The 23,202-nt window shown below is 50.9% G+C and overlaps 1 protein-coding gene across 2 annotated transcripts in view; it reads right to left on the minus strand.

The window, feature by feature from the left end:
• The window catches only part of SCUBE1 (signal peptide, CUB domain and EGF like domain containing 1), a 116,259-nt gene that overhangs the window by 79,365 nt on the left and 13,692 nt on the right, over positions 1–23,202 (minus strand). For both annotated transcript variants that reach the window (XM_069490213.1, XM_069490212.1), the window contains exon 3: positions 17,419–17,547. In XM_069490213.1, coding sequence (XP_069346314.1) covers positions 17,419–17,547 — 129 coding nt within the window. The remainder of the gene's footprint in view (positions 1–17,418; positions 17,548–23,202) is intronic.

The following is a 23,202-nucleotide window of genomic DNA, read 5'->3' on the forward strand; positions in this document are numbered from 1 at the left end:
GCTAACCTAACTGCCCTTCCATGAAAGCAGAACAGAATGAAGCCCGTATGTCCTCAACCTTCCCTGTCTTAGCAAATGGCCGCACAACCCACAGTCACTTCAGCCAAAATACCTGGCAGTTACTCTCAATACTGTCTTCCCCATGCTCACATATGATCCTTTAGCAGGTCCAGGCCTGTCAGCTCTGCCTGCAAAATCACCCCCGAGTACACCCTCTCTCCTTACCTCCACCGCTGGGATGGCTGGGCCACCCTTGTCTCTGGCCTGGGTTATTGGCCTCACCTCCCCACTGGCCTCCCCGCCTCCACCCTTGCCCCCATCCCACCCCCCCAATCCTTCATGGACCTTGGAAGACATCAGCCAGCTGTGCAATCCCCCCGCCTGAAGGCCCCCAAAGGTCTCATAATAAACATGGACTCTCTTCTGTGGCCACCAAGGCCTATGGGAACTACTCTGCCCACGTCCCCTGCCAGCCTCCTCCTTACTTGCCCAGCTCGGGTCATGCTGCTATGGCCTGCTCTCCCTGACCACAACTCTCTTGCTCCCATGTTGAGGCTCTTGCACATGCTCCTCTACCTGGAGTGCTTTTCGCTCATCTTGGCATGGCTGACTCCTCCTCCTTCAGGCCTCAGCTTACATGTCACTTCCCCAGGGACACTCTCCCTGAGCACCAACCTAAAGCAGCAGACAAGCCATTCTGCCACGCTACCCTGCCCTGCTTCCTTCAGAGCATGTTCCATCCACCTGCTGTCTTCTTCGTGATTGTTTCCCTCTGGCTCTCTCCAGACCACACAGAGTCCTTGGGAACAGGGACCGCGTGTGACACAGGATCACTCTATCCAGGATTTTGAATAGCACACGGGGCACTTGCTATATGTCTGTGACCCAAGTAACTGACTGTGCACTATAAAAGTGTGGCTGGGGAACAGAGCGTCTGGCCCTGGCTCTAGGCCTGTCCCGTTGCGGATGAGCTGCATGGCCTTCAGTGCAGTGCTGACTGCACAGGTGCTGCCATGAGGCCCTGGGTCCCAGGACCCAGATAAGGAAGCAGGTCTAGGTGGGTGAGAAGAGCACATGCTGGCCGCTGGCACGTCAGGGGGCCCCAGAGAAGTCTGGTCAGAGAAGGCCGGTGCTCACCTGCCTGCCTCAGCCCTGCCTGGGAGTGGGCCCACTGTGGGCTGAGCATAGCCTGCCCACGGGGAGCCTGCAGAGACCATGACGGAGGAAGGCCAGATGCCCTCACAGTCACTGCCAGCCTGTGGCTGTGGTGCTCAGTGCCATTCATAACTGCTCTGTGAACAAAGGCACCCACGCTGGGGGCCTTGGCCAATGGGTGCAGCTCAGCATGTCCTCCTGCTCTGCTGGCACTTCACCCATTTGAGGACCAAAGTCTTCCACTAAAGAGAAGCCGCTCTAGTTGGGCAGAGTCACAGGAAGTAGGTGGAGAAGGGAGGGATTTGGAGACACAGTGGGGTGCCTTCCTGAAGGGCACCCCCCTGACTCTCGTCTAGGCCACCCAGGCAAGACCAGCTCCTCCTCTAACCTCTAAAGCACAGGCAGGGGAGGAGGCTGCAGAGCCCCTGCTTGTAGCAGGCATTTCCATTACAGTATCTCATTTAACCTCGGCCCAGGGCGGGAGCAGCCTGCCTGTGGTTCCCAGCACGTGGGCGACAGAGCCAGGATGGGAGCTGGACGCTTTCATCCCCACCCTCAGGCCCCTGACGGCGCAGCTGTGAGTGTGATCCTGGCTGCACATCTGTGGGAGGCACTGGAGTTGTTAAAAATCTCTTTTGATGGGGACAAGAATGGAGGACTGGAGAGAGGGAAGGAAGAAAACCAAACAAACAAATCACAGAACCAAAGCGAGAAGCTCTAAGAAAAGACAGGGGAAGTGCTCCAACGGGATTCTTAATGAACAGCCGCAGAGCTGAAGCAGGCCCAGCTGGATGTGATTACCTCCAGGCCGGTGGATGGGGCGGCAGGGGAAGTCCCCCTCCTTGTAAAAAACTCCCTGAACCAGGGAGGGGCCCTAGAGCTCCCCATGACTTCCCAGTTGACACAGGTCCTCTGACCCAAGCTGATCAATATAACCTAGTATAACCTATAACAATATATCCTAGTATAACCCCCCAGTGAACCTTCAGGCATTAATTCCTCCCAGTGAAACCAGACGTTTTCTTCTACCTTCCAAAGCTGTGAGTGTAAAATCCAGGCCTTTCTACTTCCAGGCTGCTGCGGCTGTCCATTCTCTTCCTCCTCCTCACTAGCGCCTGCCACTTGCACACCAGTCCCCTCCTGAGAGGTCTCCGTGAGTGTGGGGCCATCAGCACACCCTGAGCTTCGGCCACCCCTGGTCCAGGCCACTCGGCCTCCTGGGCCATGTCCTGCAAGTTTCTCACCTGGGCTTGCTATGTTGACTTGTTCCTTCCTGCGCCCAGCAGGCCCTCACTGTCAGGCTCTGGGGTGGGTCATGCAACAACAACCAGGACTCAGAAACAGATTTGTCTCGTCAGAGTTGGCACCTCTGAGAAAGTGGCAGACAGAGGGGCCTCTCAGAGGGCAGAGGCAGAGGGCTGACCTCGGGCACCAGGGAGCTTCGAGGAAAAGGGGGCACTTGAACTTGGCTGAAGCACCAGGGTGACTGCACACCTCCCCACAGCCAACCCCGTCCTCTCCAATCTGAGTCTGCAGCCACCTGCTTTCCGTGGCACTCCTTCCCATAGGGAACCAGCGTGGCTTCCCATCACTTGTCCAATAAAATTGGTTTATTATTTAAGATTTTGAACTGACAAGGAATTTTGAAAAATAGTGAAAAAAAATGGATCAACAATCGTGCACTCTAGATACAAACACAATCAGGAGCACCTACTTTGCTTCTGTCTTTTCTCCTAACTGTAACGAGTTACTCAGCACATGGTCTGCACAGCCTGCTTCACTGAGTTGAGTTAAAGCATTGTCCATGCTGTGACTTGGTCCTGACCACCCTTCTAACCTGCTGCCTGTCCAGTCAGCAAGTGACCCCCTACCCTAGGCTCTCCGTGCAGTTGTCCCTGCTCCAGCCCTGTTAATGGGCTCCCCCGTGAAGGACACATCTGGGCAGCTACAGCCCTTTTCAGCCGAGGCCTTACTTCCTTCAGACGATCCCCAGAGAAGGATTCCTGGGTCAAAGAGGGTGAGCTTTCTACTTCTCATCCCTCCCTGGGGAGCCCCGCTAACCTGCACACAATGTACAAACCTGCAATGGCCCCGTGTGCTGTGGTCTCTCCTACTGCACATGTCCTCCCCTCAAGAGAACCTCCATGATTAGCCACATGGTTTATTCAGCCACTCAACAAGGGAGAGAGGCACCATGCTGGCGCAGAGACAAAGAAGTGAAGGAGAGGCCAAGGCCTGTTCCCCAGGGGAGCAAGAGGTGGTGAGGACATCGGCAGACCACTGGCCATCAGCCACTGAGTGGGGTTGGAGCTCTGCAGGACAAGAGGGAGCAGACAGGCTGAACACCTCTCTCTGGCGAAGCCAGGCAAGGACCAGTGAAGGGAAAGGTGCTATTGGTGGTGGGATTCGGTGGGTCACGTGTGTGTGTGTGTGTGCACGCACACACACGCACACACGCATGTGTAGAAGCTAGAGCAGAGGTGGGGCTGGACAGCAGGGCCCTAGCGGCTGTGGCAGGAAGGGCTGAGAGCCAAGCTCGAGTCCACGGCATGTTTGATATACAGCCACTGGTGATCCCCTGACATCCCTATGCTTGCGGGTGTAAGTCTCCAGGTTTCAGACCCAGAAAGCGTTTGGCATGCTTGGCTCGCCTGACAGACTGCCTTTTCATACACCGTCACCCCCAAGCCCACTCTCCTCTCTGGCTGAGCCTTTCCCACCTCTAGGCATTGCACATGCTGTTCCCAACTCCTGAAATGTTCTCCCCTCCCCCGTCCCCACCTCCACCTGGGGACCCTCTAATCATTCCGGGAAGGGTGAACTGCTCACTCTGCACCATCCCTCTGCACATACACCTGGTATTGATTACACAAGGAATGCCATTTTGAGATTATTTCTCCACGTGGCCTGGGAGCTCCCTGAGGACAAGAAGTCACGTCTAACTAACCTCAGAATCCCCGACCTGGCAGATATAGGCACTCAGGGGACATGTCCTGACAGAGAGGAGTCTGGGCATTTTCGCTGTACCAACCAGAGTGCCTGCTGGCTCCCCACATACTGGGTTTTGGTGACATTCCCACATCTCAGCAACACGATTATATATCAACAGTGAAGAAAGTTCTGCTAGAATATTGGGGGGAAAGCAGTGCACAAACATCGACGTGATGATTATAACCATATAAAGTTACATCTAACCCCAGACAATATTGGACATGAACATCAGGACATGAAAACTGTTGATCTACTGGGGTGGTAAGAGAATGGGGGAATTATTTTCTGTCTTTCCTCTTGATTTCTCTGAGTGTTTTTGTATAATTATTACATGTGTGGAAGACGGATAAGTAAACAGACAATTGCAACTCAGCCTAATCCTGGTTGGTCCGAGTGCAGGGGGAGCAGAGAGCGGGGAGCACAGAGCAGGGAGCAGGTCACTGCCCAGGAGCCCAGGGAAGAGGTGCAGGAGGAAGAATTGGAGTGCTCGGGACAGGCGGGGGGAACAGGACATGCAGAGGCCTAGAGGGCATGGGGTGCCTGGGCACAGGCTTAACATTCAGTTTGCTGGGGGCAAGGGGAGAGAAGGAAAGCTGGAGTGGCAGGCAGGGGACTGACCACGAGGGGCCAGCTGCTGGGCTGAGGAAGCCAGACTCCCCCAGTGGCAACGGGGGCCTCCACCAATGGTTGGTTCCAAATGACTCCACTGGCATCTGACCCCTTGGTGGCCAAGAGATGAGGCAACAGGAGGACAAGCCTCTTGGCTCCTCTCCCCACCATTAAGGTAGCACCTGGGAGGTTACTTAGACCAAGCAGCTGGGCTGCTGCCATGGCTGCCCACTTCCCACAAATAAAGAGTGCCAGCCAGGCGCAGGGCGTCTCTGCCAGCAGTCTATTTCTAGCTGCATGTGGTTGGGACGAGGTGGGTGACAGGGAGGGGTGCCGGGGCAGCCTGGTGCACAGGGCTGGCTAATGGCCACTATAAACAGCTTGAGCCTGTCCTGCTGGGGGAGAAGAGTCACTGCAGCATCTGCCCAGATGCAGCCGGGCCCAGCAAATGTCCAGGGTGACCCCAAATGCCACACAGGGCCCAGGCTACTCCAAGATAAGCAAGACTGTTGGCAGAGGAAGTGCAGGACCGGAGAGTCTGGGACACCCTCATCTGTTGCTAATGCCCCTTTTTAGGTACATGGCTCAGTGTCTGGTTTGGGGCATATGTTTTGGTGGTAGGATATTTTTAAAGAACCTTCACAAGACACTTATTTTGTGTTTATTTCTCAGAGTTATGACCAAGCCCTTGGCACAAGGATTGCAAACAGGAACAGATGAAGCCAAGTGTCTGCAGTGGGTGTTCTTCTTTGCTGTTTGTGGACTTGGTATTCCCTGTCCTGGGACAGAGCAGGACTTCTTCCCCAAGCCACCAAATCAAGACCTATCCAAAGGTGGGGCTGGCACCAGGCTGAGTGACAACAGATTTCACTGCAGTGAAGGGAGGACAGGTCTGACCATTAACAAACACTCCTACCAGGCCGGGCGCGGTGGCTCACGCCTGTAATCCTAGCACTCTGGGAGGCCGAGGCAGGTGGATCGCTCGAGGTCAGGAGTTCGAGACCAGCCTGAGCAAGAGCGAGACCCCGTCTCTACTAAAAATAGAAAGAAATTATATGGACAACTAAAAATCTATATAGAAAAAATTAGCCGGGCATAGTGGCGCATGCCTGTAGTCCCAGCTACTCGGGAGGCTGAGGCAGTAGGATCGCTTAAGCCGAGGAGTCCGAGGTTGCTGTGAGCTAAGCTGACGCCACGGCACTCACTCTAGCCTGGGCAACAAAGTGAGACTCTGTCTCAACAAAAAAAAAAAAAAAAAAAAACAAAACACTCCTACCAATGGGAAGGGTGGCCTTATCCAGGGATGCAATCCCTGACGTGAACACACAACCGGAGGGAGGGGGAAGGAGGAAGGAGGTGAATGCTCCTGGCGCCTACTGGGTACCACCTTTCTTTCACACAGACCACCACGCTGTGTTCCGAGAGGCCCCTCCCAGGAACATCATCACGCCTCCTTTCCAGGTACGAAAAGTGAGAGCAGAGAGCTGGCCCCCAACCAGCAGACAGGAGGGAGCCAGGAGTCAAGGCCCAGAGTGCTTGATTCCCAAGTCCATGCTCTCCGTGCATCTAGAACAGAGGCCAGAAGGAGCCCAGCACGGAGATGTGGACAGGGGGAGTCACCAGCCACCGCAGGCCACAGGAGGCGGCTAAGAGACTCTGCCAGCAGACCTCCCCGGTTTCAAGCGCACAGACACTCCGCCTCAGCAGCAGGCCTGTGCACTCACCACCATTCAGTCATGCTCCTCTCGATGGTCAGAATCAAAGCCACTTACCTGCCATCCGCCTACTGCTCCATCACCAAATGAGCCTCCTCTGGGCCCAGGCTTTGCAGGCCTCAGGATGAAGAGCTAAGTCTACCCAGAGCTCAGCACTCCAGGAGTTCCCAAGGAAGGTGGGGAAAGCTACCCCAAGATGCCCAGTGCCAGTCCCGGGAGCTCAGTGCTGAGTCGGAGGAAAGCCCAGGGGAGGGTGTGCAGCTCAGAGAGGTTTCCTCTAGGGGCTGATGCTGCAACTGAGTCCTAAGGGGCAAGCGGGGTCAGCAAAACAAAGCACTGATTAAGAGGCTGGGGAAGGGCGACCGGGGCAGAAGGAACAGCAGGTACAAGGATAGGCTGCAGAAGGGAAGGGTGGCACCTCAGGGAGAGGAAACTTGTTCCACATGCCAGGGGTTACAGTTCTGAGAAACAAGGAGAGAAGCAGACAGGGACTGTGTCTTGCTGGGACCAGGAGGACACAGAAAAGAGCTAAGCCACTGTCCCTGGAGCCAAATCATGAGCACCATGCTGCTAAGTCACAAGATGCTAGAGGAAGAAGGGCTCTGATGCAGCAGCCAGCCAGGGGGTTCCAAACTATGCCCCCCGACGCTTTAGGGAACTTTCGAGGTAGAGACAGGCTCCACGGTGAGCGGGGCCCTAATCACAGCCAGTCCTGCCCTGACTCTGACTCGGCCAGTGCAGCATGAGCACCTCATGGTTCTGCTGAAAACCAGGGTTCCGCTGCTGCATACAAACCCCACAAAACCTAAGTCCACTGGTTGAATCCCATCCTTTTATTTCACATATGACAGAGAAACCGAGGCACAAAGAGGCAGGGAGTTTCCCAAGGTCCCCCAACGAGTCAGTGACCCGAAGAGCCTGACTCCTGGCCCACCCCTCTTTCACCCCAGCTCCCGCCTGGCCCCTCTGTAAGAAGCACCCCACTGTCCCCCACACAACCCCAGGCTGGCATGGGCATGAGGCTGTGGAAGGCCACTGCACCCCAACACACAACTGGGTCTGAATCAGTCTGCCTCCCCGCACCCTGCTCCAGGATCTCCCCACTTTTGTAGTGATTTGGGGAGAGAAGGAAGCTCATTCATAAAGATGCACAAAACTGTCCAGCATGTTCATTTTCTCAGGGCAAAGAATTTCCATCAGATTAGCAGTTGTAAAAAGCTGAGAGAAGTGGGCCTGAATCCGACTTGGGCGCTGACAGCAAACCCCTCCAACCAGCGTGTTCAGATCACCTGAATGGGGGCCGAGAGTGGGGAAAAGGTGGGGGGTGGGAGATGGGCATAAAGGAAGAGACCGGGAAGAAACCTCTTGAGTTGACCTTAGAAAATATTGTTGTTTATGGAGTAACTATATGACTGTCCAAAATTGTTTAGTTTTACATTAAAATGGTCAGCATTTTTTTCCCCCAGCAAGAAATGCATTTGAGCTGCTGAAGTATAAAGACAAATAAACAGAAGCAACTCGAGCCTTCATTAGGGGTTCGAGGGAGCAGCACAGTGTCTCCAGCTGTCCTGCAGCATGAGAGGGACGCCTTCAAAAGGGCCGGGTTGGCGCAGCCCTCTCATCATGCCAGGGACCAGCCCAGCCCAGTGTGGGCAGAGCTGTGCCTGCTGTGGTGACAGGGAGCATCTGGGATGTCCGTGGGTGACCTCCTCTCCCAGGTGCAGCTGGGATCTAGTTCCCATCAGGCCCACCCTCTTCTCCTTCCACTTGGCAGCCTCCAGTGTCACTTGCAGACCCATGTCCTCATCTGATTCTAACAGGTAGGGACCGTCTGCATTTCACAGAGACCCAAATTGAGAGACTATAGGGAATAGGGTGATATGTCCCAGGTTACAAAACAAGTACATGGCAGAGCTGGGATTCGAAACCCTGTTGTCATGTGACCCCACGGCCAATGGATGAGTGTGAGAACCAATGCCGGAGGATGGGGAAGCTCGCTGGCCTGGGGACAGGGAGCGGTGGTCTGCGGGCAGCAGCTCAGCTAGCAGGAGCGCCCTGTGGCATGGGAGGGCCAGGTCCCAACCTAAGAGTTTCCCACACAGCCCAAGGCCCAGGCTTGTCCCCTGCACCTCTGCCAGCTCAAAAATACATCCATTTTCTCTAAAATGTGTCCTGACTTTGCACACTAGGAGTAAGTGCTAATTAGACAACTCACGCAGCCGAGCTCTTGCTATGCGCCAGGGACCGTGGTAGGTGCTGCGCAAGCTCACCTCATTAGGCCTCTGCATCATCCCTGCCAAACAGGCACTACTGGCCCCGCCTTCCGAAAGAGGATACAGAGGCCCAGAGAAGCCAAGTTACTTGCTCAAGGTCACAACAGTAAGCAACGGATCCAGGGTTTAAAGCCAGGCAGGTCGATTTCCTATCTCCTTGAGGGCCAGAAATAATGTCATCCATCTCCTAGCTGAGCTCCCAGCCAAGGGCATGGCACAGGGCAGGTGCTCATGGAATCTTTATGAAACGTGCAAATGTTAGTATCTCTGGCACCCAAAGCCATCTAGGAGCTGACCATTCTCATATTTTCCCCAGTTCTGACTTCTCCACAGACTTCTGAACTTGCACACTATTTCCATTTAGATGGCTATTTACCATCTCAAACAGACTCAAGAGTCCTGGACCCCACCCGCAAATCTGTCTCCCCACCGTCCTCCCAATCTCAGCCCAGCAGCAGAGCCACACAGCTCTGGACAAAACCTCACAGTCAGTTTTGATCCTCTTTCCCCCTTACCTCTCATGTCTCTTCCACCGGCCATTCTCGTTGGCTGTTTTCAAAATACACTGAGTTCACAGTCCCCTCTCTTCCACTGTCACTGAATTGAGCCACCAACATCTCTGACCCAGACCACAGCTGTAGTCTCCCTGCTCAAGCCACTCCACCTATTAAGATCTATAACACATCTCTACTCAGCAGCCAGAAAGGGTTTTTTTTATTAAAATGTCAATCAGAACATGACAATCCTGGTGAAAATGCGCCACGGCTTCCCAGGAACTTAGAATAAGATCCAAGCCCCTTTCTTGTGCTTCTAGGGCCCTGCGAGGCCAGCCCAAGCCTGCCTCCCTGACTCATCTCCAGCCCCTCTCCCTCACTCCTGATCCTCCAGGCACACTGACCTGTCCCAAAATTCACTTAGCTTGCTCCCGCTGCAGGGCCATTGCACGTGTCCCATTCTGCCTGGATGGAGGACCTTCTCTAGATCTTCAAATGGCACTTCCTCCTCCTCACGGAGGCCTCCTCCCCTTGCATCTGGGTGGACCTTCGTAACTGCCTTCACTGGTAGTTTGGTGGAAGTGACTTCTCAGGCCAGACTGTAAAACTTACAAGCACTGGATTTTGTTCTCTTGGGACCCAGCTGCCATGCTGTGAGGAAGCTCACACCAGACCATGCAGAAAGACTAAATAAAGGGCTACCCACAGTATCCTGGCTGACAGCCAACAACAACCATCAGAAATGAGCATAGAAGCTTCCAGATGATTCCAGCTTCTGGCCATCAAGTTATCCCCAGCCTTCATGTCTTCCCAGCTGACGCCCCAGACACTGTGGAGCAGAGACTATCCGTTCCTGCTGTGCCCTGTCTGAATTCCTGACCCACAGAATTCCTGAGCAGAATGAGACGGTGTTTCACACCACTAAGCATAAGGTGGTTTTTACGGAGCAATAATTACTGGAATCCTGCCCTAGTCGATGCTGTCGCCCTCCCTCTGTTGCCTTTTATCACCTATTTTGTTATTTTTTTCAACAGATCTGACCCGACTGCAATGACTGAGCTACATGCGCGCTTGTTTATGGTCTTTCTCCCCTTACTGTGCAAGTTCATGAGCACAGGGATGTTGCCACTTTCGTTCACTGCTGTTTCCTCAGCACTTAACACCATGTGTGGCATACAGGAGTGCTCAGAACAATTTTCTGGAATAAACAAATGGATGATTCCAGGTAGAAGGCTATAGTATTCTGCTACACTTTCTACCTTTCATTACAGTTGTGAGTATCTGCCTTCCTGGGAAGGCCTGCGAGAGATGCCTCATCTAGATCACCTCCCTCTCTGCCCTGTGCCAGCACAGAGGTTTGCTGAGCACAAGGGTTTTTACGTGTCAAGGCATTTTTACAAATCTGCGTATTCATTTGATAAATGTTTATTAAATGCCTACGATACGTCTGACACTGTGCTAGGTTCCGAGGAGGAAAATGGAAAGATAAACAAGACAAATTCTGCTTGCAGGGGAAGAAGAGAGGACCCCAGCACAGAGCTACGGTGGAGGTGTACAGCTTGGTGTAGGTCACAGAAGGCTTCAGAGCAAGGGGAGATCTGCGTCGGGGCTTGAATGGTGAGCTGGACCTCACCAGATCTGTGCTGTGTGTGAGGGGTGGTGGGGGGTCACACAGGAGCAGACTGTAGATAGCAGAGATGTGTAGAAGGACCCTAAGGGTCTGAGGAAGGCTGGGTCAGAGGGCACAGGTAAGTAAGGGTGAGTGGTGAGGGGAAGAGGCTGGCAGGGCCCTGGCCTGAGGGGCCTCATGAACCAGTGGGCTGATGAACAGGTGGTACCATGACAACAACGGGAACCATGAGAGGACAGCTCTGCATGGTCAGATAGGGTAAGACAATGTCCCAAGGGAAGCTCAAGGGTGATGTGAGGTGCCTAACCAAGGCGGCAAGCTCTTGCGTTGGCCCAGGGAGGCTGAACAAGCTTTGGGCGGGAGGGCATGGACTCTCTGGAGCAAGGGTGCTCACCCTCCCACTGCCTGGCCTGGCAGATGCCAGGGTTTCTGAACACCCTCAGTGACTTCCAAACTCACGCACAGGTACGGGCTGCATATCTAATATCCTACAGCAGGGAGGCCCTCCCTGACCCCAGCTGGCCTCCCACAGCTAGCGCTGCGGGGCAGGCTGGGCAGTGGGGGCAGGCTTAGAGGGTTTGACTGGCAAAATCACAGACCTAGTCCCTGGTCCCAGCTCCACACAACCACTTACTGGCTGTGTGACCCCGGGTAGGTCACTTTCCCACTCTGAGCCCCCCAGTTTCCTTATGTGTAAAAAGAAGATACTAATGCCTTCTGCCTAGAGATGCTGTGAGGACTAACGAGAAAACGTAAGTACAACATCCTGTGCAACTCCAGGCACATGGCAGAGACTCACCCAAAGTTCACTCAAGCAGAACTGTCTACCTAGCACAAGGCCAGGCACATAGCAGGTGCTCAATAAATGGTAATGGGAATAGAGTGATCTGGTCAATAAATAAATTCTTCTGCTGAACATAGCTATGAATTACTTCTCTTCATCAGGGCAAAAAAGTGCTGAGAGGCAAGTCCAAAATTCAAACTGTGAACAACTTGAGAAACATATTTTTCAGTGAGTCAAGGTAAAGATCGGGGTCGAAGAAAACATCTGGCTAAGTGAACTAATGGCTTTAGAGAAAAAAGAGAGTTGCTTTGTGGAGACGGGAAAAAATTATCCACTGCTGGTTTTAATTTAAGATGAAAAAAATCTTATTCTATTAGCCTAAATATCGCTCTGCTGTCCAATTGCATGGAGTTTGGAATAATATTTTTCAAATGGAACTACTGCTATTTCAAGTAATTACACAGCTAAAAGCAGCCATTTGGGGTTGAGCAAGATCTCATCATGGTTTCAATTCCCTCTGGTGTCATTTTCTGTTATATTTGAGAAATTCCTCAATAAAGATGTCAAATAGAGAGAGGGTTTTGCTCCCCAGAGGACAGACTTGGCCACCCTCCAGGACACAGTCACAGGCAAGCCATCTCCACAAGAAAATAACCCCATTTACTCAAAAGAAAAGGTTCAACTATGAAAACTTAGGCAAGAAAATAACCCTTAAGCCATCAGCCTCATTTCTCCTAATTAACTCAGAATGCTTTTCAAACTGTGTGTTTATTTCTAAGGTGATCAGGGTTTTACCCCAGCCATCATCCCTAAGGAATTCAGTGGTGGTTCAAAGAGGAATGTTACAACTGGACAAGACTCTTGACCAAGACTTCTGGAGACAAAACAACATGAGGTTCAAGAGGCCTAACAGTCCCTGATGGCTGATGGACCGTGGGGGGAGATTCAGTGACGGGTGAGGCCATCAGGACTGCACGTGGCAGTGAGAACCGAACCTTCCAATAATTCCATTGCTCATGGCCACCGAACACCCACCAAGGCCAGGCCCCGTGCTGGAAGCTTTGTGTTAGGCAGCACAAACATAATTCCAAACAGGTAGTCAAATGACCAAAGCCCACTGGTTGTGAGCAACAGGGACTGGTGGGGATTGTGGCAAATAGGAGAGCACACACCCTCCAAAAGGGGACAGCTGCAATGCCACTCCCTCCAGCTGTTGCCAGTACTACCCTGAGATGTAGGCAAGAGGTACTGCTGCCCTGGACCCCCCACGTTTTGGGGGTCCCTGCTCTACTTCTCCTGTGGCTGCAGCCCTCCCATGGAGTAAGGGGTCCAGGTTCATGGGCACCTGGAATACATACCCACCACTTTAGACCACATCCTGGCTATTTGGGACCCTAGAATTTCCCTCAACTGGCCCCAAGCAGCCCCAAGTCTGTCGGTTCTCAGAAGGACAGATGACACTTAGGTCTGAGCAACAGCAAAAGGCAGTTGCTTTGGAGGCAATTGGCCAGAGCTTGAATGTTCAGGTCAGGGTGTCCTGAGGCTCAACTCCAAGGAGTCCTAGAATTCTAAATTCAAATCTAGCCTGCCAGGTCACTAAGCAGGAATATTTGTCAAGGCAAAAGACATATATTTTAGTTTTGGAGCTTCATAATTACTTTTAAATACTTAGCCGTGTGGGACAGGGCCCTCCACTTGCACTCCTGCCCCAAGTCCCACAAAGTCACGGGCTGGGTGACCATGGCCAAACAGGAGTGATGCCGGAAATAGCAATTTTCACGTGATAACCTCTAATCTTTAAGTCTTGACAAATAATTTGGTCACAACAAATGACACCACTGTGGAGACAAACCAAACATGTTTGTGGGCTACATGAGGACTGTGGGTGCCCAGTAGGAAGCCTCTGCTACAACATGATGACAACATCTGGCGCTTGTACAGAATTTACATCTGTACGTACAGTTCTGCACATCTCCTTCCAGATTTAGCCGTCACATCGACGCTCTGAGTCAGGTATTACTGACCCATTTCATAGTTATGGGAGCTAAAGCGTGGCAGGCTTGAGGAACAGGTCCCAAACTATAAAACTCACAAGTGGTGGTGCCAGAATTTGAGCCTAAATCTTCAAACTCCAAGCCCAGCTTACTCTTATATTTAATAGCATTATTTGTTTCAGCCAACATTTATCAAGCCCCCATGATCCTGACAGTGTCATAGGTACACTAATTCCCACAGTTTCATGAATGAAGGAGCTGAGATTCCAAGAGGTCAGCCAACAAGCCCGGGGTCACACGGTCAGTCTGGGGTGGAGCCGGTGGGAACCACGGTCTGACTTCTCTAGAGCTGGAGTTTTGTCTTGCGACGGAAAAAGACCAAACAAAAAGAAGTCTGTTGAGAAGGGTCTGCCCTCAGCTAAAAGCAGAGGAACAACAGAGAGCGCCTTTTCTTGGCTGCCATATGTGCAAGTTAGAGCCGTGTAAAGTTGCAATCTGTACTCAGAGGTGGTGGTAGTGGACGGGAATCTTACCCAGTTCTTTTAAATTAATCAGTGTAAAAAGAATCCATTGTGAAAACAATGTTGTTGAAACAGAGACCCGCACAGACTTCTTTGTTAGTCTGGAGGCTGGCAGCATCAGCTGTCAGAGGCATGGGTGGACCTGCCATGGCCAAGAACAAGGGTGTTTACAAACAGGTGGGTTCCACCCAGGTAAGAGTGCTGTGGCCAGAAGGAGAGCCCAATGTCAGACACAGCCCTGGGGGTGCAGACAGTGGGCTCTGCCTCCACTCCCCCGAGGTCCTGGCGGCATCAAAGCACCCCGCACCAACATATCTCATCTGGAAGTTGATGACCAGATGGATGCCTGTTACATTTTAAGTGTTTGGCACCAGGCACTCCGCTATATGCCCTCCATCCACGATCTCACTGGATCCTCACAAGAACTCTCCAAGACAGAGACTACACATTCCACTTCATAGGTGAGGAGGGGAGGCTGAAGAGGGGAGGTGAGTGGCCAAAGGCCACGCAGCTGATAAACGGAGAGCCAGGATTTAAGCCCCAAACTGGCAGTTCTCAAGCTCTGTCCTCTCAACCTCTGGGTGACACAGCCTGCTTTAAATACTTGTCCCACAGGGACTGTCAGCTCTGCCTTCACTGACTAATCAATTACTAAAATGTACCCTCTCTATCATTTGAAAAAGGAGCAAATGACCAGGAAAGCTAAGTGCTTACAATTTGGGAGGATTAAATGAGATAACACTTTGGACAATATTTAACCTGGCCTCTGGCACAATAAATGATGTAGGGTCCTCATTCTTTATAATCTAATCAAATGCTCTGCCTACCTGCACAGCCCCCTGCCTGCCACTCCTCCCACACACCTGGAGCCGGGCCCCACGGAGCTGCCTACAGCTCTCTACTCAGGCTGTGCCCTCAACCCAGCAAACTGCTCCCCAGCCTTTGGAGGGCCCAGTCAATGCTACCTCCTCTTTGAAGCCCCCTGGGGAGTCAGCCCCACTTCCACCCCCACCCTCACCCCACAATAGGGGTAGCTCTTCACAGGCCACCTCTGGGCTTCAATAACCTGCTGTCTTGGCCTCCATTTTGGCACTTACTTGGGGTATAATTACATGTTCACAGATCTGTTTCCCATAACAAGCTCATCTAAAATCCAGCGTGCATTAAACAAAAACAGGCAGGGAAATCTAAGGGTAATACATCACTAAGAGGAAAAGTTCCAGAGTACCCAGGATGTCCAGCTTCTTATACTATACTTTGCCCCAACAAAACAGCTGGCACAATGGGAGGTTTGCGGAGCCCTTTTGGAAAGCACTGCATTAAAAGCCATACAAAATCTGAATGATCCTTTGACCCAGTTCTACTTTTGTGAAGCATTCCTAAGGAAACAATTGGGAAAACAGGAAAAAAAAAGTTTTATGTTCAGAACTACCTCTGGATTCTGATGATAAAAACAAACAAAAAAGCAAACAATCTACGGTGGCTGAGTCACCTAGAGTAAAAATGCTTGTTTGTTGACTATGTAGCACCTACTAAGTACCAGTCCCTTCACCTCACATTGTCACGTCATCCTCGTCATCCTCGCACACAACCTTGAGAAGTAGGTAGCATAATTATCCCTACTTTAAAGGGGAGAAGACTGAGAGACCCGTGAGGACAGTTAACAGCAGCCAGCTGCTGAGAGCCCAAGCCGGGCCTGCTCCTCAGCTATCTGGACATTTTCCTAGTCGCTGCTCCCAACAGTCCTGGGAGGCAGCTGCTCCTGACAGCCTTCCTCTACCAATAAGGGCCTGAGACCCAGGCAAGTCAATGATATCTCTACGCCTGTACTCCCCTGGCTTCAGGAGCTGTGCCCCTGGTCCCCTAGCAGCCAGTGGCAGATGAGGGACTGGGAGATAGGTGCGACTGCTTTGAAATCCATGCACTTTCTACCATGAGATATCGCTCCTCTTATTACAGATTTCAAACCACCTCTATTATGAGTTGAATTACGTCCCCTCAAAAAATGTTAAAGTTCTAACCCCCAGTACTTGTGAATGTGACCCTTGTTGGAAATAAGGTCTTGGCAGATGATCAGGTAAGATGAGGTTGTTAGGGTGGGCCCTAATCCAATATGACTGGTGTCCTTAAAAAAAGGGAAATTTAGACACAGAGACAGACATGCAGAGAACTTAGACAATGTGAAGACAGAGAGAGAGTGCCATCTATAAGCCAAGGAATACCTGAGGTTACCAGAAGCTACGAGAACGGCCTGGAACAGATTCTTCCTCACAGCCCTCAGAAGCAACCGGCCCTGACTGTGCCTCCAGTTTAGACTTCTGGCCTCCATGAGGGTGAAAGAAAAACTTTCTGTTGTTTAAGACACCCAGTCTGTTACTTTGTTATGGCAGCGCCGGGAAACTAATACAGGTTTTGGTAATTGATCAGACTATGGGGCAACTAGGAAAATGGTGGTAACAGGGACCACGTAAAAACGCCTGAGATATATATGACGTTAAAGGACAAAACCATGCTGATCACCTGATCACCACTATAGTAAAAACACACCTGCATACAGACAGAAGACTGAAAAGAAACATGCCGGCATAATTAAGATGCTTTCCAAATTCTTCTTCCTACTCTTCCACAATTTTCCAATTTTCCAATTTCATCTGGCAAATGTGGACTACTCTTATAAATTTTATACAACTGCCTTAAAAATGTATTTGAACCATGGGAATATGGAGGTATATAAGTTTATGGGCTGAATTGTGTCCCCTCAAAATTCCTATGTTGAAGGAATTCAACCCCCAGTACCTCAAAATGTGACTATATTTGGAGATGGGGCCTTTATAGAGCTAATTAATTTAAAAATGGAGTTGCTAGGGTGGGCCCTACTCCAATGACTAGTGTCCTTACAGGAAAAGGCGATTAGGATTCAGAGAGACACTAGACACGCTGCATGCACAGAAGAAAGACAATGTGAAGACACAGGGAGAAGGTGTGGCCATCTGCAAGCCAAGGAGAGAGGCCTCAGAAAAGAAATAAGCCTGCCAGCACCTTGATCTCAGACTTCCAGCCTCCAGAACTGTGAGGAAATAAACTTCTGTTGTTTAAGCCACCCAGTCTGCGGCATTTTGTTATGGCAGCCCTAGCAAACTAATATAAGGAGGCAAAGGAGTGCAAGCCTTCCCACAGCCCCCTGCTCTGCAAGTTAGAGCTGAGAAACAGGGAAGGTGTGCCCAGAGGGCAGGGCATGGCTATATCACTCACCCAGGCAGTTGTGTCCATCATGTGCCAGCATGAAGCCATCAAAGCAGGTGCACCTGTAGTTCCCTGGGATGTTGATGCACTCGTGGACACAGCCCCCGTTGTAGTAGTCATTCTCACACTCGTCAATGTCTGAAAAATGAGTGGCAGGAGAGGTGTCAGAGGAAGAGCCTGGGGGTCCCTCTCCCACCACCACAGAAGCCACCAGAATATAAGTGATTAGGAGATGACTCAACAGGTGTTAGGTGAAGTCCTCCCTGGGGGCTGGGGACCCAACAGTTATAAAAATGAAGATCCTAGCTCTGCAACAAGGCTGGCCACCACCTTGCAGAGCACATTGCTGGGGACGTATGGGGTACCTTCCAGTTCCTACCATAGTGGAGCAGGCAAGATTCACAACTAGTTCTGCCTCCCTAGAAAGCCTCTCAACACTAACAGTATGTGGGGATCCAGTCTACAATTCCTGAAAACTAGCTCTCTTGAAGCAGAGGCATCAGTAAAATTAACTTTGCACACCACCAAAAAGTGTAATCTCTGGCATGAAAGAAAAGTCCACTAACTCCTCCAAATAGTTTTCTTGCACATCAGCAGTCTGATGCCTGAATTTCAACTGCTCCAGCTTCCTTGTTATAACAAAGGCTTCTGTCTCATAAACAATGGCCAAAAGCCTTTCTAAAGGTCACCCTTTTTGCTGTCCTAAGTCTTTTTCAACATTTCCCATCAAGGGTCAAAGGGCTATCAATTCTGGAGTTCCAGAGAGATTTGAGAGACCTCGGAGAATAATAGGAACAGGTAGAGTTAACCTTCAGGGAGTTGCTTCTAAACCCAAGTCCTGCTTGTAAGACTATGTCGTCATCTCTTCAATCCCCACACTCAGTGACGTAGGCACCATTATCATTGTTCCAAGTTTACAAGAGCACTGAAGAAACCAAGGCACAGAGAAGCTAAAACCTTGCGAAGGGTCACACCCCTAGGAGATGGTACGCGTGGGGCTGGCACACGCCGGCCTGGTGCAGGAGCCCAGGGGGCCCTAACCCGGGTCACATCCGGTCTCTCCGGGAGTGCGCTGGGCACAGGGAGACCCGGCCACCCACGGCCTGGGGATGCGGGTCTTCAGCCTCCCCACTCTGAAATGCTCCCTGGGCTCGCTCACCTCAGCCTACACCCACCCTGACCTCCGTAGGCTTGGGGACAGAGCAGGGAAGAAGCCGGAAGTTCCCCACAGGCAGTGGAACCGGAACCAGAACCGAAAGTGCGGAGCTAAGTGGAACCGGAAGTGCCCCACTAAGCAGGACCGGAAGTGCCGCTCAAGAGGCAGCTGAGCGCGGAGAAGCAGTTTTTCCCTGTTTAGCAGAAGAGGGATTTTGAGGCTGGGTTCCAGCTCTGAAGGTGAGGATGGGGCCGGCCTGTACTGGAGGCAGGCCTGGCCGCCCCCTCAACTGCCTGAGCAGCTGCCACAGGGGGACACCGAGCTCCATGCTCTCTCCATGCTGATCCAGAGGGCAGGGCTGCGCATGGCCCGGGCAGGCCATGGGGGCCAGTTAGCGTTCACGGGTAAGGGAGCCGATCTGGAAGGCAGAAGCTCTCTTAGGAGGTAATGAACTCCCTGACTCTGCAAATGACTAAGCACTGCCCAGACACCTGCCTGCCAGAGATACTGCAGAGCAGAGGAGTTAGCTTAAGTGAAAACAGCAGAAGCAAAAATGCCAGAGTACAGGGTCTGGCCCAGACATGATGAGATAAGAACAAAGTAGCCTGGGTCTCCAAAGGAACAAGAGACAGGAGGCTTTGCCTAACCTGCCCATAATGGCCATCTGTATCAGCTGGGAAGCAGACCCAATTCTGCAACTCATTTGAATTGTTTTTAATCGTGATATTTAATACACTTAGCCATTGTAAATATCATTAAAGGAGGATGCAAGATTTTATGTTTATTGAAAGGACACATAGATTTATAAAGACTGAGAGATACTGGTTAATTCCCAGTCTCTGCAGCCCAGACCTTTCCCCAGAGTCCTAGATACACCAATCCAACCACCTCTTCCCCTGGATCTTCCACAGACTGCAAAGGCGACGTAGCCCAACTCATCAATCTGCACTTCCCTGGAGTTCCCCATCCCAGTGAATATTGTTTCCCTTTAACTGCTCCCTTGACATACAATCAGCTACCAAAGCATGTTTTTTCTACACCCTTGACATGGTTACAGTCTGCCCACTGGTCACTTATTTCCCCTGCCTGTCAGCATGAGTATCACCTCACATCTGATCTGACAGAGCAACCCTCAGACTGTTCCCTCCCTGGCTTTCTTCCTTCTAGCAGGTGACTCAGGGTAAGCTGGCCTGGTCCTAACTCTGGGGGTAGAGCCTGATCAGTCTAATCCAAACAACACATGCAATTAGCAACTGCTATTGGTCCCAGGGGGTCCCAGCCCATGACTTAGGCTGGATCCATCAGACTGGGGGAAAGGGCCTTTATTCCATGCTTGGGTAAAAAAAATTTCTCTCATGTTGTGTCTCAGAAAGAAATATGAGGTATTTACTCCTGAAAAAAACACCAGCCCTTTCAATTCTCACAGCAACGCTCTGGGGTAGGTATTTTAACTCCATTTATGGTCAAGCAAACTAAAGTGCAGAGAGGTTAGGTACTTGCTCAAGGGCACATGGTAAGTGGCAGGGGAAAGATCAGAACAAAGTCTTTCAGTCTATGAACCCCACGTCCTTTCTAATAAGTTAGAATGCCCATGACATGTCAGTCATTGGCAAAGTTATTTACACATGATATTTCACCCTTGGCACATTTACACTGTACCAAGAAAGTATTATCCAATCACCCAAATACCCCTTTACCCATCTATTCTTTTTTTCCTATATCACAAGTCATTAAGCAATGCCCATCTATTCTTGTTCCACATCCATCCATCCACACACACATGTATATATGTGTGCATGCGTATCCATCTACTCAAAACAACTCTAGCCATTTCCTTCCTTTGACTCCACATAGGGTAGATCACAGTAGTTGCCAATGGGCTGGAGAGTGTAAGAATGTTTGCTGCTCTCATCTCTTCCCTTATTTCATCCCCAAAGAGTCCCCCCAGATCTGACCAACTCTTAGAGTGTCTAGTTCCTCTGAAATCCCCAGGCCTGCCCTGCTAACATGGACTTCCACGGCAACCAGCTTTACTTCCCCAGTGCCCTGGATGGAGGACATCTGCTCACAGACCAAACCTTCCCCAGTTTTCTGTGTTTGTGCCTTGAATTTTTGTTTTTTTAAATCATGTGAGTCTCCTCCTTTAAGACATAAGAGATCACAAACAAACCAAATAAAAAATAATCTCTGCCAAAGCAAATGAATTTATTATTTCTATTATTTGAGATAGGGTCTCCCTGTGTTGCCCAGGCTGGGGTGCAGTGGTGTCATCACAGTTCACTGCAGCCCTAAACTCCTGGGCTCAAGCGATCCTCCTGCCTCAGCCTCCCAAGTAGCTGGGACTACAGGTGCATGCCACCATGCCCAGCTAATTTTTCTATTTCTGGTATAGATGGGGTCTCACTATGTTGCTCAGGCTGGTCTTGAACTCCTTGGCTCAAGCAATCCTCTTGCCTCAGCCTCCCAAAGTGCTGGGATTACAGGCGTGAGCCACTGCACCAGGCCCAAATGGATTTATTATTATAAAAACATGTCCAGGAGTTCCCTCCCCTGGAAGAGGCCCCACAGATTGCCAAGACACCCATCAGGCTCAGACCAGTTTTTCAGGCCCGGAGAATGAAGAACAGGCAGATGGGGCAGGGAGAGGGTAAAGGAATGGAGGGGACAGAGCAGGCTCTCTGGATCTTTATTACTAAAGGGCTGTTGTGGGGTGAATTGTGTCCCTCAGAAAGATGTGTTGAAATCCTAATCCTCAGGACCTGAAAATGTGACCTGATTTGGAAATAGGGTCTTTCCAGATGTGGTCAAGTTCAGATGAGGTCATACTGGGTTAGGGTGGGCCCTAATCAAATGGATGGTGTCCTTCTAAGAGAGGGAAGTTGGACACAGATTCACAGAAAGGAGAATACCTGTGAAGACAGACATGCAGAGGGAAGACAGCCATGTGAGACAGAGGCAGGGACTGGAGTGACACAGCTGCACACGAAGCGGGTAGGAATGCCGCTCTCATTTCCCCGAAAAGGAGGCGGAGGCATAGCATGGCTGAGGATTTTGTCTCCAGCCCTCCAGCTGGTGGCCGCATTCAAATGTAAGCCCTATTCCTGTGGTTGGAGCCACATCCTCATCGTCAGGGTGCATGAGATGAATACTTTTAAAAATACTGCTTCATGCTCCAAAGAGTCATTGAGGAGAAAGGTGTGGAAGAGATGTCACGTGCACTATTATTTCCATTTCCAATGTCTGTGTACCTACTCTTGAGGTTGAAGGATGGTGACAGTTGATGGGTGGTGACAGAGCTGGTTCATAGGAATGGAGAAAGTGGGCAGGACAAAAACCCCGGCCAGGTTTCAGAACTCTGAGCACTGATGACAAGGAGTCCAGCAGCTCAATCCAGGCATCCCTGCTCCTGCCCCTGCTTAGATTTTTTTTTAATTGAAAATTCAATTCCCACCAAAGACAGCTCCCAGCATCCAATAAGGCAGAGAAAAACAGCACAGGGAACTGCTCATTATGGGATTTTTGAAAAGTCAAACAGTTCCACTTTTCGTGTATTAAAATGGCAGTGTGCACACACAGAATCCCATAGCTGTGTTTATGTGCCAACAATACTGGTTTGGAACCCAAAGTAGGATGAATTGGTTTTTTTTCATTTAATTCAAAATTGATTCTTGCTGTTCCATAAAATATATATTTATTCTGTGGTGCCTAGGTTCTAAAAGATTCTATTGCAATGAATCAGAGTGCCTCCTCATTTTATTTTAATACTGTTTTAGGGCATTTTCCTCAAAATCAGGAAAACTTTTCAAAATGAGGATTTTTAAAGCACTCACTCTCCACTCTAGGCAATCGTTACTGAAAATGTCTTCTCATTTCCTCCTGAAACTGGCATTTTTCTAGACATTTCTCATAGACAGTGGAGACCAAATGCTCTAACAAAGACCCCTTCCCTGGCTGGGCTCTAGGACGTCCTCTCCTTTGTCTGGGGGCTTTAGGAAAAACCATGTACTCCTTAGATCAGGCAACCATTCTGGGAGAGATGTATGGCTTAGGAAGTTGAGTCCTTATTGATGAATAAATCTTAATCCGGTTTGTTGGCTAATTACGCTCTCGGGAAGGTAGTTTCTCGGGCTGCCTAGCAGGAAGGATTAAGCCCCCTGTCTCCGGTGGCGCGGGGTTAAGCTCTGGGTTTGTAATGACTGAGTAATGAGACCCGCTCTCGGAGGACCCCTGGCATCCATCGATCAGGTTTCTCTTCTGCAAAGACAATGCTAGAAGTGGGCCCAGCAGTTAATTACAGGAAAGGTCAAAGGTCACACAAAACCAACACAAATCTATATACTTTTTCATTCCTAACTGCACACGATTGACCGTGGCTCAGCCAGAGGGTGGGAAGGTTCCCTCCCCCGTCCCACCCTGTGATCCAAGATAACCATGAGGTTCGAGCTCCTTGGTGACCTCTCCCAGTTCCCTGTGTGGCTCATGCTGGTCCCTCTGCCTGGAGCTCCTTCCCCTGCACAAATGCCTGCTCATCTCTGCGCCCCGAGCCCCACCACGACCTCCTCCCTGAAGCCTCTGCCCATCTCCTAGCAAATATGAGCCCTCCCCCCGCCTTGGGCTCTGTGGCCCCAAACAGACAC

Source organism: Eulemur rufifrons, chromosome 16 (assembly GCF_041146395.1).
Source record: "Eulemur rufifrons isolate Redbay chromosome 16, OSU_ERuf_1, whole genome shotgun sequence".
Taxonomy (NCBI): Eukaryota; Metazoa; Chordata; class Mammalia; order Primates; family Lemuridae; genus Eulemur; species Eulemur rufifrons.